The sequence below is a fragment of the Beta vulgaris genome, chromosome 6 (genome assembly GCF_026745355.1).
Source record: "Beta vulgaris subsp. vulgaris cultivar EL10 chromosome 6, EL10.2, whole genome shotgun sequence".
NCBI lineage: Eukaryota > Viridiplantae > Streptophyta > Magnoliopsida > Caryophyllales > Amaranthaceae > Beta > Beta vulgaris.
The window spans coordinates 33854844-33872965 of NC_079207.1; the positions used below are offsets into that span (position 1 = coordinate 33854844).

The following is an 18122-nucleotide window of genomic DNA, read 5'->3' on the forward strand; positions in this document are numbered from 1 at the left end:
AGGAAATCGACATGTAGATTGGTTAGCAAACCAAGGTATTAACCAGAACAACAATATAGAGTTGATTCAAGTCCCCCCCTTTACATTTAGGTAGAATTTTATTTGAGGACGATGTTGTAGGCGTGGCTTTACCACGTTTTGTCCCTCCCTAGTTTCTTTTTGTTTTAGTTTTGTTGTTTTTCAGTTTTTCCTGAGGCCACCCCTCTCATTTTGCATCAAAAAAAAAAAATCATGCAAACTCGTAATCTTTTTTATCGAAAACACTTAAACCCAACCCCAAATATTCAAATATACTCCCTCTGTTTCCTAAAGATTTTCCCTCTTTTACTTTATTCCTTATTTGGAATTTTTTTTCCCCTTTTTACCCTCTCATGTCCCTATCATATGGTCCACCATTACATTAATAATTCAATTTTACTCCATTTCTCTAACCTACTTTTTTATCCCCTTTTTATTTGCTAATATATCTTAACCCCTTTTTCTCTTCTACTTTACCCACCTCACACCCCACACATTGATTCTCATTAGTATTTGTAGTAACAATAACAAGGGAGATCTTTAGGAAACAAAAGGAGTACAATACAAGACTTATTTCCTATTCAGTTATTGTGGATTTTAGATCCAATTACCCTTTATCCAAATAAATTCGAAAATCAAATTTTCCGGAAAAACTTAATCCAAGCCGAAGAAAATCCGAGCCCAATTTAAATTTCTAATTCGAAATGAATTGCGTTGATTTTTTATTTTTATCCGAATAACTTTCACCTCCTAAGCTCAAGGCTCAATTGTAAGGTATCGGAGATAGTTGTTAAAAACGTTATTAAAGGTGCCAGTAGTTGTTTACACAAAATTTCGAGTTAAAATATATTAAACAGGAAACAAAGTAATAAAGAAATTATATTTCAATAAATGTATTGAGTATACAAATCTCTGTAAACAGTTTATAATGAAAATAAACTAAGTCCTCTGATTCTGTTTCGTAGCTTGAGAGTGATAAGTGTGGGTGTCGACATGGCGTTGAATGTAGACTGACCTGTTGTCAACGTCAACCTGAGTTCGAGTGTGGGATGACGTTTTGTCAACGTCAACCTGAGTTTGAGTTTTGTTTGGGTATATTCGAATGAGGGCTCACAAAGCTTGAATCTCAGTCGAATATCTTTGAGTGTATCTGAACAGTCGGCACAGGTTTGATGTGCTTGTTGACTAATTTCAGAGAGAATTCTAAGAGAATTTTATAAGCTCTCCAGAATAATGATTTTTCGGTCCCCTCACTGAGAGATGTGCGATCTATTTATAGGGAATGGAGATCCCTTCATGGACTTGGTAATTTATGGGTTTGGACCCGTTTATGACTTGGAAGTCTTCTTTACCTTTGCCATTTGACCACTTTATTCGGACCAATAATATGGGCTAGCCCAATACTTTATAACCCAAATTATATTTGTTTAATTTAATTTGAATATGTTATTTAAGTAGGCTAAATTAATTAAATTGGGCTAATCATATTTATTTTAGCTCAATAATAATTAATTTATTTTAATGTAAAACACTTATAAATTTTTAGTGTATAAATTGCCCCCTCAAGACCATGTCATGGACACGATTTGTTGTATTTTGGTATGACGGGGTTTCGACAAATTTGAGTTTTAACTTGAAAGTCCTTTTTTTTTATGCAGATCCGAGTAATATCATACCCAAACAAGAAATTGAGTAAAAGTTATATATATATATATATATATATATATATATATATATATATATATATATATATATATATATATATATATATATATATATATATTATATATATATATATATATATATATATATATATATATATATATATATATATATATATCTACTACTTGTGAAATCTAATCCTTTCAGGATTTGATATACTTGTTCCCTAACGGTCCGTTTGGTGGTTGGTCATAAATGGTGGTAATGGGAATTAATTTGTGTGTAAATTTGTGAAAAATATCATTCTTCATTCCCATGGTAATGCTAATTTATCATATAATGTCCACTTTCCTTGTTGAAATTTCATTCTCATCCCACCTTGTAGGTGGTAATGAGTGGTAATGAAAATTGCTTCCCTTTGGATCCAAAAATACAAGTTTAGGGGTGAGATTGCTTGCCCATGGAGAAAAAATGCCTCCCCATGGAGATTTTAAGGGGTTTTTCCTAATAAAATTACACTTAAAATTCATTCTCGTTACCACAATTTATTAACGACTACCAAACGGGCTGTAAGGATTTTATCTTTTGAGAGAGTACGATCAATGAACACCCATTTAAGCGAGTCAATGGTTGACAATCTCTCGTATATACTCCATACAAAACGAGTCTGGCTCGACCTCATCGTTGACAATCAAAGTAAGCAATTTGACTCTTCTTTTTATTGGCGCACTATTTTTTTTCAGAGTACCGAACTGACTTCTCTTTTGTTATTCAACACAATGGCTCTGTTTGGGGAGGCATTTTAGGTGCCTAAAATGATAAGTTGTTAAAACTTTTATGTGCTAAAATGAATTAGGTGTGTTTGGGAAATAACTAAAATAAAATTTCAGTTCCTAAAATGACTGATTTTGACAAGGTAAAAAATATAACGTTTGAAAATCAGGTACCTAAAATCAGGTACCTAAAATCTTGGAATATGACGTAAATTACAAAAAAATTACGGCTCACACCAAAATTCTCTCTCATTCTCTCTCGTCTTCTCTACTGCGGATTATTGGCTTCAACCTTGTACTGCGTTGCTTCTCAAATTCTGCATCAGGTCATCCAATTCATTCTTCATCTCCTTGGAATATTTATATGAATTTTGTTGCAATTTTATGCAAATCTCGCTGTTTTTCTCTGGTTTTTTTTTTTTTTTGAATGATTTTGGTGTATTTTCTCTTGTAATTCATGTATTTGATGTAGAGAGGAGAAAACATTCAATTGAATGTACAGACTTGCACCGTATATCGATCGGCTTTGAAATCTTTACTTCCATTAGAGTATATAACTCTCTGCTCATGTTTACTTTAGATTTGCGCCGTATGTATAGTTCTCTGGTCATGCTAAGATTGGTTGGTAGTTCAGTTTAATCTTCAATCGGATTGTAATGCCCAGATTAGGAAAATCTCAGAGAGGAAAAGATATGTTTTTTCAGATGAAGTTATTTGGAAGAAATATCCTAAGTAGAGTCTGAGAAAGTAATTTTATTTTATGCTGGATGTAAGATGGTGGACTTCAATTTTCTCCTCTTTGGAGTTGGAAATAATAAAACGATCAAAAAAAAAAAAAAGATTGGTAAAATTTCTAGTTTTTTAGTTGTTTCTTGGGTGAGGGTGATTAGCGGCATTCCGCTAAGATTGGTAAATTTTCTTTTTTTTAGTTGTTTCATGAGTGAGGGTGATTAGTGGCATTCCTTTTTAAGTTCCCAAGAGTTATTTTGCAAGGTGTCATCTTCCTCTTTGTGTTGCCAATTTTCATGTTCTCCTTTTGATTATAATTAACTAGTATCATGTTATTCATCTAATTGTCTCATCTGTATATGAGTATATAACTCTTGTGTAAGATTGTTTGAATATATAATTAAAGGGGGGAAAGAATTGACTTCCAATGTATATAAGCATTATGAATATAATACAATGTTTTGTGGTTTGTGATGCTTGTAACCTGGGAACTTTACATGCAATTGTCTTTACTTTTGAAGATTTGAATTTTTATTTTTGGTTCTTAGTTTTTTTTTTATATATATATAGATGACACCAACAAATGATAAAAAAGAGGGGAATTTCATATGGACAGATGATGACATGATAACTTTTTGTGACATTTTGATCGCCTCAACGGATGAAAAAGTAAAAGGACGTGCCATAAAGTGGGTATTAGTTCAGGATGAGTTTGAGAAAAGAACTAAACGGAAATGTCCAATAAAAAGTATGAAGAATAAGTATGATTGGATGAGGAGAGATTGGCAGCTTTGGAAATTCTTAAAAACAGGGGAAACCGGGCTTGGGTGGGACCCTACTACGGGAAAGATCAAAGCTTCAATTGAATGGTGGGAAAAGAAAATTATGGTGAGTATCATATTACTACATCATATTAATTTTTTGAATAAATTTATTTTGTATAAGTTAAATTTATAATACTACCTTTGCATTTTGTAGGAGAAACCTGAAGTAAAAAAGTTCCGAAATAAAGGAATAGCTCCCGAGATAGAAGATTTATGGAATAGGTTGTATCAAGATGGATATGCTACTGGTGAACATGTTGTGTCAACAAGTATTGACCCGTCGAGTGTGATTGTGGTTAATGTAGAAGATGAAAGAAGTGGTCAGGATAATGATGAGGGTGTTAATGAAAAAGATAAGAGCACTCAGGATGGTATTTACCCTGAATATTATCCTGACTTAGATAATGTGGATAGTCAAGGGCCAAATTTTTATAGCAATTTACTAAAAGATGTCTCATCCCAAGTACCTAGTTTTTCTGTCAGTGGTGATTGGGGTACGCAAGCATCTGATTTAGGTGTTAGTGGTAGTTCCAACACTCACATTCCAAATGCTGATTGTCAGGATACTACTACAGGAAGTGAGCCCTCCAACCTAAAGGGTAAAAATGGTACTAGATGCTCTAAGCAACCTCAAAAATGTGGTACAAGAACTACAAAACCCATACCAATGAAACGTAAGGGAAGACAATCTAGTGGATCGGCTATGTTATCTAGTCACATTAACACTATGGTAAACACTTGTAGTCGAGCATTGGAATTAATGGAGTCAGATGCTGATCATCTTGGTAGTGTAAATGCACAACGCACTTATAATGATACTAGTATTGCTACAGCAATGACTATTATTAATGACATGTGTGCTTCTGAATGTGGCCTTATAAAAAATAGTGAGTTATGGTGTTATTTAGTTCGTTTGATCGAGGACGGTGCGAGAAGAGAAATTTTCATAAAAATGGATGACGATGAATCAAGGATGACTTGGTTGGGTTACATGCATACTCAAGGCATATGAATGGTTTTCTGTTAGACTCATTTAGTTGCTTTTATGTTTTAGTTTCATTTCGAGATTAATAAATTAATGTAGTCAATATGACTGGTAGTTTGTATTAAATGTTTTTTTTTATTAGCGAATGTGAATGACAAAAATTGAATTATGTTTTTGTGTGTTATAAAATTATATTTAAGTTTGATTAAATTTTTGCAGTTTTATTATTATATGGTTACTAGGTATACACGATGGACATTGAAAGGAGAAAGAAGAAACGAGAAAAATTATTTTGGGTGCTCATGACATGTAATACATGTGCTATAGCAACATATTTTTGTAAGTACATCTACAAAGAACCATGCATGACTTCCAACCAAACAGGAGAAGACTGGATGAATGACGTTTTAAACGGACATTACATACGATGCATCAATGCTTTTAGGATGGAGTCAAGTGTGTTTAGACAATTATGTGAAGAACTACATCTTACATATGGACTGGAACCGAGTAAGAAAATGACTGTTGTTGAAAAAGTCGGTATATTTATCTACACTCTTGCATTGGGTATATCTAATAGAGAGGTAGCAGAACGATTTCAACGTTCTGGTGAGACTATTAGTAGAGCATTTCATGAAGTTCTAGAAGCAATTAGTGGCCGAAGTAGGGCTTATATGGGTCTTGCACGTGATATAATAAAACCAAAGGATAGAAGCTTTTCAGATATACCATCCCAAATTGAACATGACTCAAGATACATGCCATATTTTAAGGTATGACTTCATAAACTCATATTGAGATTTTATAATTATACAATGTAATTAAATATTGGCATAATATTACACCCTTTATCATAATCACTTAAGCTTATTTATCTTTCATTATTTCTAAATATAATAGGATGCTATTGGGTGCATTGATGGCACTCATATTGATGCATGCATTCCTGAAGCAGAGCAACTGCGTTATAGAGGAAGGAAAGGGATCCCTACTTTCAATGTCATGGCTACATGTGATTTTGATATGTGTTTCACTTTCATTTCTGTTGGATGGGAAGGATCTGCTCATGACACTCGTATTTTTCTTCATGCACTTCACACACCAGAATTAAACTTTCCAAAACCACCTGAAGGTATATAGGATTTTTTTTATAATTATTACTTGAATTATATATTTTTTAACCCATTGTTTTATTAATCTATTACAGGTAAGTATTATTTGGTTGATAAGGGATATCCAGATAGAAAAGGCTATTTGGTACCATATCCAAAGACAAGGTATCATAAGGATGAATATCAACATGAGCCACCAACTAATGAAAAAGAAGCTTTCAACCGCTCTCATTCTTCCCTTCGAAGTTGTATCGAGAGATCATTTGGAGTTTTGAAAAAAAGATGGAAAATATTACGGCAAATGCCACAGTTCAGTATCAATACTCAAATTGATGTCATAATGGCCACCTTTGCCTTACACAACTACATACGAAAAAGTTCAACAAATGACCTTATGTTTAGTATGCTCGACAATAATCCGGATTATATGCCAAATGAAGAAATCCCGGACGTTGCTGATTACAGAAGTAGCGAAACATCAAGAGAGACTTCTAAAGAGATGGATTTGGTTCGTGACGGTATTGCTAATCAAATATGGAGTAGAACATGATTTGTATTATATTCTATAAGTATCGTATTTTTTTGTATTATGACGATTTCTACGCATAATATGATAGTATAAATTTAGAGAAATGTGTTGCATAATTGCTTATGGAGAATTAGCGAAATATTTTTTGTTCAAGTGAGTTACGATTTCAAATATTTATATTGTTTTTTATTATTCAATTACATTGAAATAAATTAGTGTTGAACGAAATATATATATATATATATATATATATATATATATATATATATATATATATATAATATAATAAAGAATTACAAAATCTAAGTAATGAATCAACTTATGCAACTAGTTCTGCCAAACAGTTAAACTAATCAGCTACCTTATCAGTTTCAGTTGTACCTTATCAGTTTCAGCTACCTTATCAGTTTCAGCTACATTTCAGGTAGTATTGCCAAACAGAGCCAATAACTTACATTCACTAGGAAACAAAATTCAGCAAGCGGAAGCTTGTAGCATAGCGAATTTGTATTCTATGAAGAACCAGGTGAGTGTTTTTCATTTTTTTTTTTTTCAATTGCTTTTTTTGTTTCTTCGACACTCAGGTGGAGTTACAAGTCTTATAACTAATCATCAAAAGTAAAATCCTTTCATCAATTATAACAAACCCCATGTGTAATTCATGTTAGCAGTAAGATTTATTTAGTGCAGCCTTAATTCCATCTCTTTTACATATTATCTTCTTGTTCCAGTATTAGAAACAGTAACGGACCTAAGGAGTGTCCGACAATGAAAGAGGATGTTCGTGAACAATGATCTGCAAGAGAATAAACATGAGCTACCCTTGAGATGGTTGTGAGGAAACCCCCTCCAATGCTCAAGTCAGATAGTGCCTGATAGGAATATAGAGAGAAAGAGATAAACTATATTTAGTATGAAAGAGAATGTAACTGCAAAAATAGTACTATTCAGTTATTTATAAGCGTACTATACATCTGACAGGATAGGTAATCTTTGACAAGTGTATGGCTGTGATGGATCTGTCAGAGGGAAGATTCCCTTTGTTTTGTCCTCTTCGGTGACCGCGACGGCAGTCCCAGCCCTTAAATAGAGGATATTTAATTTATTTGCTGCGAGCTCACGTCTTAGACTTCTGCTATCGGCTATTGTACTTGTCCACTAGCACACTTGGGTATCATCCATACACTTCTCTCCTTGATAACCCTTTTTTTTTTTGTTAAAAGTGATTCAGGATCTCCATTCTTCTGTAACTTTTGATGCTTCTGCCTCCATCGCCATCATCATCCCTTCCACTGCAGGTGTCACACGAATTTTACCACTTCGAGCAGTGTTAAGCTCGAGATTTCGTTGGTGGTGACTGGTTTTCGGTGACTTTTTTTTTGAGTTTGAGGGCTGAGCACAGTAGGTGTTTTGTGGTGGTGGTTTTTTTTTTGGCTGACTTTCACGGCGGCGGCGGCTCTCTAGGCGGCGAACATCATAGTCGAGGCGGGCTGTCGACACGCCGGTGATCGACCAGATTGTTTTTTGACGGCGTTGGCGGTGATGACCCTCTCGGCCGGGTTTGTTTTCGACGACGTTGGCGGTGATGACCCTCTCGGCCGGGTTTGTTTTCGACGACGTTGGCGGCGACGGCCCTCTCGGCCGGGTTTATTTTCGACGGCGTTGGCCGCGACGGCCCCTCTCGGCCGGGTTTGTTTTTTCGAAGCCCTTTGTTTTTCCTTCGCCGGCGTTTGGGCACCTTTGCCTGGGGTTTTTTGGTTTGATGACAGAGAAAAGTTAGGTTGTGTGCCTTAGCGGGTGTAGGGTTAGTGCTTTGTATCCGTTACTTTCATTTCTAGTAGTGCATCATTACGTAGGATCATGTTTCAACACTAACATTAGGATTTGATATGTTGTACTGCCTTCGTGGTTCATATGGATCAAAAAAAAATTAGGATTTGATATGTACAAGGCCATTAAAAGCCCTCTTTATGACTTTATTCAGTGAAATAATTTCTTAATGTTACCCACAATATCCTTATACACGATATCAAACAATAGATTTTGGGACTTTCTTACCTTGTGGGGATAGAGTAGGATGTTTTAGCCTTGTTAGTTGACTGAGGTTTGGAATATGATCTGATAAATTGAAAACTAAGTGAGGTTTGGAGTAGGATTTTCGATTAGTAAGGGTATTTTGTGTGACGTTTAGAAAGTTTAGGGGTACAACGTGGAGAGTTCAAAAAGGCTGGGTACAACGTAGAATTTCGAAAAACACAGGGGCACTACGTAGAAAATCCCAATAATTTAAACAAGCTCATCTTACATTGGTTTAATGGTTTCCCTCTATTATTATCTCATGCATGGCTTTACTTGCTTCTAGTATAGGTCGGTTAGTGTGGTTATCTATCTTACAAAACTATGCTTTTCTCTTGCCTAGTACTAGCCTTATTTACACATTACACGTGCGTGAAATGTAACTTTTTTGCAAGTTTTTAAGGATTGATTTCTTTTTTTTTCTAAATCAGAGAATTGTACTTTGTATTTTTTGTTTTTAAGTAAGGGTATATGGTCAAAAAAAGGTGGACACCAAAGCATTCAAGAGTTCACATATATAATAGAAATATTTCTCCAACAATACTTTCTAAGTACTTAGCTTATTCTCCTCTCTTATATTTTTCCCGCCCATATTTTTTATTGGTATTTTCGAGCCTGTTTGGCAAAAGTAGTTATTGCAATAGTGATTAGCTGTAAAAGTGGTTGTCAACGGTATGATGAAAAATAAAGTGAGTAACTAAGAACAAGTTGTGTTTAAGAGTCACTGGAAAATGTTAACATTATATGGATAGGTGGAGTAACATTTTCGTAGTAACATTTTCATAGTTTCAATGAATGGGTAGACTAACATTATTCATCAACTAATTTGAAGCAGTAGTGTTGAGATCTAACTAATGAGAAAATATAGTCAATAGGAGATGAGATTGAGATTTGAAGCAGTAGTATTGAGATCAAATTAGAAATAAAATGATAACTCTGCCATTAATGAAAACAAAGAAGAAAAAAGTTTTTTCTTTCCAAGTGACTTAGTAAGAGTATCTTTGTGACTTTGTTATTTATTGCATAATTACCAATTATCAATTACAATACTCTAATAAACTCAGTCACATCCCAATCACTACTCCACAAACTCTTTTGCTCATATAGCATATTTTTTGGACTTGGAAAAGGAATATAGGAAGTTTATTTAAAACAAAGAAAGTGATTGGTAGTGAATGTTAAGGAAGAGGTAGGAACTAGGAATATCTGAATTTATAAGGCAGAAAATAGAAATGGAATTTCAAACTGTACCTCATACTATGACAATTCTAAATTCTAATTAATTACTGATATAGTATTGTAAATACCTATCTTTTTGGCAATAATTGCAGCATGAACAACAGATTTCCCTTCCAACAAATGATTTTCAGCATCCGGATACGCTGCAACTACATCTTCAGAAAGCATGTCTGATGTCTCTAACAAGCTCCCAAAATTCTGCTTTAATCGCCAAATAAAGTGGAGAAATCCCCTGCTTATTCAATTGGTAAAATGTTTTAGGGCATTTCCTGAACAAAAACTTAGCCATTTCCTCTTGCTGATTCTCTAATGCAATATGAAGGGCAGTGTTCTTATAATCATCATGATTTTCCCTCTCCAACATGGAAATATCACCAAGAACTAATTTCTTAACAGCGTCTAGCTGACAAGACTTTGCAGCAACATGGATAGGAAGATCACCATTCAAGTTTTGAACTTGGAGAAGTTCTGGATTTTGTTGAATGATCAATGTTTGGGCTTATTTCCTGGGTTAGGCTTACCAGGGATAATCCAGCCCAATAAAGGCCTCAGAACCTCCAGTGGGCCCCACCTGTGATGGTGCATCCCAGCTGTCAGTGCCCCCCAGCTGGCCTACAGTTGGGATATCCCCAGCACTATAAATACTCAACCCCCTCATCAATGAGAAGGTATTGAATTCTTACCTAACAAACCAGAGCATCTCTCTCTAGACTTTATCTCTCTAAGCTTGATCACTGACTTGAGCGTCGGAGAGGCGATCCCGGAACAACCCCCGGGGCAGTCTAACCGGTACTTTTGCAGGATTCCGGCGTACGGACTTTGGACACAGGATATTCGAATCTGACCCGGTACTCCCTAAGCAAAGGAATCAGCACCCTTAATTTCTAGACAGAAACAGTTTGGCGCCGTCTGTGGGGATAGTACAAAAAGTTACTTCGCCACCACTCACTCAGATTCATTCACTCAGCTACTCAGCTCAGAACGCCAATTGACAATGGCACCAACCAAAAACACTCGTGGCAAACCAACCTCTGATCAGGTCGCTCGGCCAGAAAGAGGCCACTCGCCCGCACATAATCGGGATCCCCCAATCCCCCGACCGGAGCGAGGTCACTCGCCTGCGCACAACCGGGAGACTGAGCGAACCCCCTCACCGGCTCGGAGGTCACCTACCGTCCAAACTCTGGACCCTCGGTCGGTATCCCAGCATATTCAGCATGTGGAGCCTCAGCCGCTCTTTGCGTCTGACCTGGCCCTTATCACGGCTCAGCTCCAGGAAACTTTCCAAAAGGGTATGATGGACATGATGGCCATGCTCCAACAGAGGCAGCCACAACAAGTCGTCCCACTCAATCAGCATGAGCCCAGAGAGCGCACGGTCGTCCGCTCTCAGAGGGACAACTCTCGTTCTAATCGAGATCCGCAGCCTAGCCGGCCACGGTCCGATGCGAGAGACCCGAGCCACCGGGAAAGGGAAAAGTCAGCGCGACAGGGGTCGGCCCGTCAGCATGCAGAGACCCATGTATCTAAGTCCCCAAGGGGGGGTGCGGGTCGGAAACCCCAAGATGCCCGAGAGTTCCTTAACAACAAGAAGCGCCTCAGCCAAGGCTATGACACTCGGGAGTTCCTCAGGAAGAAAGCAAATGACCGAGAGGGTCAAGGAGACTCGGCTCATTCTCAGCCCCCTAGGCTAGCTGGAGGAGGGCTCAAGTTCCTGATCCCCTTCAGTCAGGAAATCCTAGGGACTCAACCTCCGGGTAAAATTAAAACACCCCTGATCGAGCCATTTGCGGGCCTAACCGACCCAGATGATCATATGGCTAGTTACAAGGCTCAAATGAGCGTACAGACAAGCTGCGAGGCCACTTGGTGTCGCTTCTTCCCTACCACCCTCAAAGGGTTGGCTCTGAATTGGTTCCAAGAGCTGCCGGCGGGGGTCATCACTGACTTCGCCATATTGGAGCACCTCTTCATCCATCAGTTCGTAGCGAGAAAGAGGCAAAGAAAAACCAGCCTTCACCTCATGGGGGTGAAGCAAGACAAGAATGAATCCTTGTCGGACTATATAAAGAGGTTCAACGAAGAGTCTCTCAAAATAACCGACCTACAGGATGCTGTAGCCTTCGCTGCCCTCATGTCCGGCCTCCAACCAGGTCGGCTTAGATGGTCATTGGCCGAGAATGAAGTCAAAACTTACTCGGAAGCCATGGCTCGGGCTCAAAGATTCATCCAAGCAACGGATATCTGCCGTTACTCGGACGAGGGTGGCAAGAAAAGGAAGGATGAAGGGAATCACGCGGGTCAGACTAAGCATCAAAGAACGGGGGGCCGAGGGGATCGGCTCACCGATAATGGCAACGACCCCCGATTCAATAAAAACCGGAAGGAAATCTACTTTGACATCCGGAATAAAAATTGGCTGCCCAGGCCGACGCCCATCCGGACATCATCGTCTCGGAGGGATAAGAGTCTATGGTGTGACTACCACAAGGAATGTGGACACACCACCAACGACTGTCGGGAGCTCAAGAAATCCTTGAACGGTTTGGCCGACCAGGGAAAACTCAACCCCTACCTAAAGCGGTCGAGCGAAGAGAAGGGGAAGCAAAAAGTGGGTCAGTCGAACAGCGGGGACACGGAAGGATTCATCGGTGTCATCGCTGGAGGATTCGCGTCGGGAGGCCTGACCGGCCGAGCGCGCAAGGCCCACCTCCAGAACCTTAAACATCAGGTACTTGATGTTCAGCTCCCCCGAGCGAGCTGCCCCGTCATGACATTTGGGGAACCTAGTCGGACGCTGCGTGTCCCGCACGACGATCCCCTCGTCATTGAACTCAAGGTAGCAAACACCAAGGTGAAGAGGGTGTTGGTGGATAGTGGGTCATCCGCCGACATAATCACCCTTGATTGCCTCAAAAAGCTGAAGTACACCGAGCGGGATGTTACCCCCATGGCTCAGCCGCTCATAGGCTTCAGGGGCAACTCTGTCCACCCGGTCGGATCAATAAAATTACCCACTCGGATGGGTGAAAAGGGTAAGGGGAGAAGCCTACCGATCGACTTCCTGGTGGTAGACATCCCTCTGCCTTACAACATAATAATGGGGAGGCCCATGCTAAACAAGGCCAAGGCCGCCATCTCCACCTACCAGCTTCTCCTGCAGTTTGAGACTGATGACGGGAAGGTAGGAAAAATTCAAGGCGACCAACAGGCCGCAAGAGAGTGCTATGTGAATAGCCTCAAAAATACCGACGTCCAAAAGGACTCAGACAACGACGTCCAAAAGGACTCGAAGAAAAGAAAATATGAAGGGGGTCAGCCCTCAACGAGCCTCGGGGTGTACATAACTGAAAACCCCAAGCAATACGAGCGTCCTCAGCCAGCCGAGGATGACGAAGAGGTCGCGATCGGCCAAGACCCCGGTCGGACTATCAGGGTAGGCAAGGCCATGGATCCGCAAACAAGGCAAGACATCATCCAAGTGCTCACGGAGTACCAAGATGTCTTCGCCTATGAGGCCACAGAAATGCCGGGGCTCGACCCGAGAATCATGTGCCATGAGCTTAACATCAAAGAGGGGTTCAGACCGATCAAGCAGAAGCTCAGGCACCAAGGTCCCGAAAGAAATGCCGCGGCAGCAGCAGAAGTCAAGAAGCTGCTCGAAGCGGGTTTCATAGAAGAGTGTCAATACTCGGAATGGCTAGCCAACGTGGTCTTGGTCAAAAAGCCGAGTGGGGCATGGCGAATGTGTGTCGACTTCACCGATTTAAACAAAGCCTGCCCAAAAGACAATCACCCTCTGCCAAAGATCGATAGGCTGGTCGATTCAACGGCAGGGCACGCCCTTCTCAGCTTCATGGACGCAAATGCCGGCTATCATCAAATTCCCATGGCCGAGAAGGATAGGGTTCATACAGCATTCATTACCCCTCAGGGTGTCTACTGCTACAAGATGATACCGTTCGGCCTCAAAAATGCCCTGAAGCGAAAAGAGTTCGCATGGGATGACGAAGCCGAGCAAGCCTTCGCTGACCTCAAGAATCACTTGGCATCTTTGCCCAAACTGATCTCCCCCTTGCCGGGGGAACCCCTGTTTATCTACTTGGCTGTCTCGGACTACGCTCTTAGCGCCGTCCTATAGCCGAGCGAGAAGGAAAGCAACATCCTGTGTACTTCATCAGCCACGCCTATAGGGGGCCGAGGCGAAGTACAGCGATGTTGAGAAAATGGTCTTTGCCTTGGTGATGGCGAGCCGGAAGCTCAAGCCCTATTTCCAAGCGCACCCCATCAAAGTCCTAACCGGACAACCGCTCCGGAAGCTTATTGAGAATAGAAATCACTCGAGTCGGATGAGTGATTGGGCAGACCAGTTAGCAGATTTTGGGCTCGAGTTCGAGCCCCGAAGAGCCATCAAGGCCCAAGCACTCGCTGACTTCATCACTGAATGCGCAACTCGACCCCCGGTCGGTTCGCAAGAGGAGTGGGAGTTGCTTGTTGATGGATCATCCACAAAGAGTGGTTGTGGAGCCGGATTGGTCATCAAACCCCAGGTCGGAGAAAAAATTGAATATGCTGTTAAGTTCGAATTTCTCGGATCTAACAATGAAGCCGAGTATGAGGCTCTATCCTCGGAATACAGCTATGCATCCTAGCTGGGGCAACTCAATCATAGCCAAGTCCGACTCACAACTCATAGTGGGTCAGATTTCCGGAGACTATGAGGCCAAGGAGGACAACATGAGGATGTACTTGGCCAAAGCCCGAGCTGTCATTGCAAGGTTGTCCGGATTCCGGATTACCACATTCCTCGCTCGGAAAATCAGCAAGCGATGCACTGGCTCGGATGGCTAGTTCTGCTGAGGGTCGGCCCCAGAACCATAACTTGGGAAGTGTTGAAGGAGCCTAGCATAAATGCCAAAGAGCAGCTCGTACTCAATCGATCCTCAAACTGGATGGGTGAAATTGTGGAGTACTTGCGAGACGGGACCTTACCCAGGATCCTAAAGAAGCCGACCGGATTAAGCATAAGTCTGGTTGGTTCCTTTGGCATGAAAGGCAGCTCTATAAAAAGTCTTTCACTCATCCCCTCCTCAAATGTATAACTCCCGAGGAAGGAAATTATGTCCTCCGGGAAATACACCAAGGAGCCTGCGGAAGCCATCAAGGGGGTCGAACTATAGCCGGAAAGGCGCTAAGAGCGGTACTATTGGCCTACTTGAAAGCTGATGCCTCGGACTTAGTCCGACGGTGTCCCTCCTGCCAGATTCACTCGGACATACCAGAGGGCGCCGCCACTCCCCTCACCACCATTCAAGCAGTCCTGCCTTCGACAAGTGGGGCATGGACCTGCTCGGACCTTTTCCCCCGGCTTCTGGGCAAAGGAAGTTCCTAATTGTGGCATTGATTATTTCACCAAGTGGACCGAAGCCGAGCCACTGGCGTCAATTACTGACAAGCAGGTTCAGTTGTTCATATGGAGGAATATCATTACCCGGTTCGGAATTCCAAGAGCCTTGGTATCAGACAATGGCCGACAGTTCAACAGCGGGCCGACTCGAGAGTATTGTGCCCGGTTCGGCATTCAAACAAGGTTTTGGCAGTCTCCCGCCCTCAGACCAACGGGCAAGCCGAGTCGGCTAATAAAATTGTCCTAAAGGGTATCAAGAATCCCTTGATGCAGCTAAAGGGGCATGGGTAGACGACCTACCTGGAGTACTCTGGTCGGCTCGAACAACGGTAAAGAAGCCACGGGCACTCTCCTTTCGGCTTGGTCTATGGAAGCGAGGCTGTCCTTCCGGTCGAGGTGGGAATCCCTCCCCTCGGATGACATTCTATGAGTTCGACCAAAATGAAGAAGAAAAGCCCGTCAACTTAGACTTGTTGCCAGAAACCCGAGGCAATGCTTTGCTACAAGCCATCCGGTACAAGCAAAGAATCACAAGGCACTTTAACCGGCGAGTAAAGCCTCGGCCAATCAGTCTAGGCGACTGGGTCGTCCGAAAGGTCGAAGCCACCGGACTTTCCCATCTCAAAGGGAAGTTGGGGGCAAATTGGGACGGCCCTTACAAGGTTACAGAAATCATCAAGCCAGGGACATTCCGACTCGAATCTCCGAAGGGGTCCCCTGGCTCGCCTTGGAACCTAGACAATCTCAAAAGATTCTATGTGTAACTTCTTTTTCGTTACTTGCACTAGGGGCATGATGTAAGGCCAGCATACCTGGTCGGTTTAGCAAGCAACAATTGTAACTCGGACTTAACCAGTCCATGTACCAAGTCGGTTTCTACCCCAGAAATAAAAAGACTTAAGCCAGTCTATTTTTTGAACAAAAAAGCAAAGACTTAACCAGTTTTAGTCTATTAATGTGTAATATTGCAAATAACGAAAAATGTGCGACAAATGACAAGTTGCAAAATAGTAGTTGTATTCCAATTGATCAAAAGTTGTAAAATACAACCAAAAGTTTACAAAAACGTAGCTAAAGGGCCGACAAGGCCAAAGCTAAGAAAGCAAAATCCTAAGGAAGCTAAGTAGAAGGACCGGTGGCAGGTTGCTCAGCGGCAGGTTGCTCTGGTGGAGGTGGCTCGGTGCTACCAGCATCTTCTTCTTCATCATCAGAGTCGCTGTCCGAGCTCATCTCTTCAGCCATCTTGGCCTTAATCTCAGCTGCGTCGGCTCGGACAACTCCTGGTAGCGAGACCAGACTGAATTCCAGTCGGCCTCGGGACAGGAATCAGCCAAAGGACCTTAAGCCTAGCAAGCGCCTCGTCCTCGCCCATCTTATGGGAAGATTGGCCCACGTCGGCGCAGAAATCGGTACAGTCGTCCGACTTCTGCCAGGCGTTGAACCATTCCGCTTGGGAACGAGAAACGGCCGCTTGGGCTTCCTTCAATTGAGCCTCGGCCGCGGAGAGTTTGAGCCGGACCTCTTCCAAATCCTTCTCGGCCTGAGCTTGCTTGGTCTCGGCCGTAACTTTGGCGGACTCAGCGTTTTCTTTGGCAAGAGAAAGGTTGGTCCTTTCGACCTGCCAGTCTTCCCTCTCCTGCTTCCAGGTCGCCTCGCCCTTCTCAATCTTTTGTTGGCCTCCTCCAAGCGGAGCTCGGCCAGACGCTTAGCCTCCTTGGCCTGATAACACTCATCGAAGTGCTTCCGAGCCGCCTCCTTCAGGCTCTGAACCTCCTGCACCAGTGTGAGCCGGTCCTCGGCTACTTTGGTCATCCGGATGGAAAACTGCAAAGCAAAGACAAGTTAGAAAATAGAAATGCAAAAGTAAGAAAAAGAGGAGCAAGGCTAAGGTACTTACGTCCATCCAGGAGCGAAAGAGTTCGCTCGATTCGTTTCTCCCATTCACCGCGTTGATATGATCTCGGTCGGTTTGGGTAACCAGTATTTCCAGGGCACTGGCAATCCGTTCTTTCTTGTCCGTCTTGGACATTTGAGTAAAGGGGACCGGCGCCTCGGATAAGGTCTGCTCGGTATGCGAGGTCCCCTGTGCATGGCTCGGACTGCGCACGGGTTCAAAGTCCTCCGGGTGAAGGGAGATGTGGTGTTGTCATCCCCGAAGCCTGGCGAGGCTGTTCACCCCCCAGAAGGCTCTTGCCTCGCCTTCTTGGCCGAGGCCTCCGTTTCGGCTCGGGCCTTCGCCAAGGCCTTCTCCGTCATTTCCACCCTCTCCTCGGTGCGCTCCTTGCGCTTCCTCGGCTTAGGGTTAGAAGGATCCTGCAAAGCACATTAAAAGTTGGTGAGAAATTGAAAAATCTAAAGCTAAACCAGGTCGGAGGAAAAGGGTGCTCACCTTTGGCTTAGAAGGCTTGTTAATCTTGTTGGCCTTCATCTCGGCCCTAATCCGAGCCGCCTTCAGGGCAGCAGAAGTCAATCGTTCGGCCATCTCTGGGTCGGTCTCCTTAAGGAAGGCTAGAGAGGCTTCTGCAAAAGGGAAAAGAGTTAGAGCAATATGTCAAAACAAGCATAAAATATAAGTCAACCGGACCCCTTCTTGCCGAATTACCCTTGGGAAAGGCCGGACTCAAGCCGAAGGCCGCCAGGAAATGCTCGTTCTTGAACAGTTTGCAGCTCGGGAGCCAGTTCCCCGCTACAAACACCTCGCCACCATCGACTATCTTAGCCTCCAGCTGAAAGTAGATAGCGGCCACGGCTTCCTCGTCGGATAGCTC

General features: G+C 42.1%; 3 protein-coding genes across 3 annotated transcripts; 1 reads left to right on the plus strand and 2 right to left on the minus strand.

Moving 5' to 3' along the window:
* The first annotated feature begins 1980 nt into the window (after positions 1–1980).
* Positions 1981–6653, plus strand: LOC104884232 (protein ALP1-like). The gene is made up of 5 exons (XM_048646962.2): positions 1981–2779; positions 3799–4070; positions 4161–5764; positions 5892–6123; positions 6199–6653. The coding sequence occupies exons 3-5, from the start codon at positions 5243–5245 to the stop codon at positions 6651–6653; spliced, it is 1209 nt and encodes a 402-aa protein (XP_048502919.2). The 5' UTR covers positions 1981–2779; positions 3799–4070; positions 4161–5242.
* Positions 6654–10104: 3451 nt separating this feature from the next.
* On the minus strand, positions 10105–16596 carry LOC130591812 (uncharacterized). The gene is made up of 2 exons (XM_057395741.1): positions 16488–16596; positions 10105–10415 (listed from the first exon to the last, which is right to left on the minus strand). The coding sequence occupies exons 1-2, from the start codon at positions 16594–16596 to the stop codon at positions 10105–10107; spliced, it is 420 nt and encodes a 139-aa protein (XP_057251724.1).
* Positions 16430–17489, minus strand: LOC125498382 (uncharacterized). The gene is made up of 2 exons (XM_048646532.2): positions 17252–17489; positions 16430–17178 (listed from the first exon to the last, which is right to left on the minus strand). Exons 1-2 carry the CDS (start codon positions 17381–17383, stop codon positions 16837–16839), a joined length of 474 nt encoding a protein of 157 aa, XP_048502489.2. The 5' UTR covers positions 17384–17489; the 3' UTR covers positions 16430–16836.
* Positions 17490–18122: the final 633 nt, after the last annotated feature.

Coding starts and splice junctions, on each gene's coding strand:
- LOC104884232 (XM_048646962.2), top strand. CDS start 5,243: ATGGACATTGAAAGGAGAAAGAAGAAACGAGAAAAATTATTTTGGGTG. Junction 5,765..5,891: donor GATACATGCCATATTTTAAG/GTATGACTTCAT, acceptor TAAATATAATAG/GATGCTATTGGGTGCATTGA. Junction 6,124..6,198: donor CTTTCCAAAACCACCTGAAG/GTATATAGGATT, acceptor AATCTATTACAG/GTAAGTATTATTTGGTTGAT.
- LOC125498382 (XM_048646532.2), bottom strand. CDS start 17,383: ATGTCCAAGACGGACAAGAAAGAACGGATTGCCAGTGCCCTGGAAATA. Junction 17,179..17,251: donor TCTTTCGCTCCTGGATGGAC/GTAAGTACCTTA, acceptor TTTGCTTTGCAG/TTTTCCATCCGGATGACCAA.
- LOC130591812 (XM_057395741.1), bottom strand. CDS start 16,596: ATGGCTGAAGAGATGAGCTCGGACAGCGACTCTGATGATGAAGAAGAA. Junction 10,416..16,487: donor CGCTGAGCAACCTGCCACCG/GTCCTTCTACTT, acceptor AACAAAATCCAG/AACTTCTCCAAGTTCAAAAC.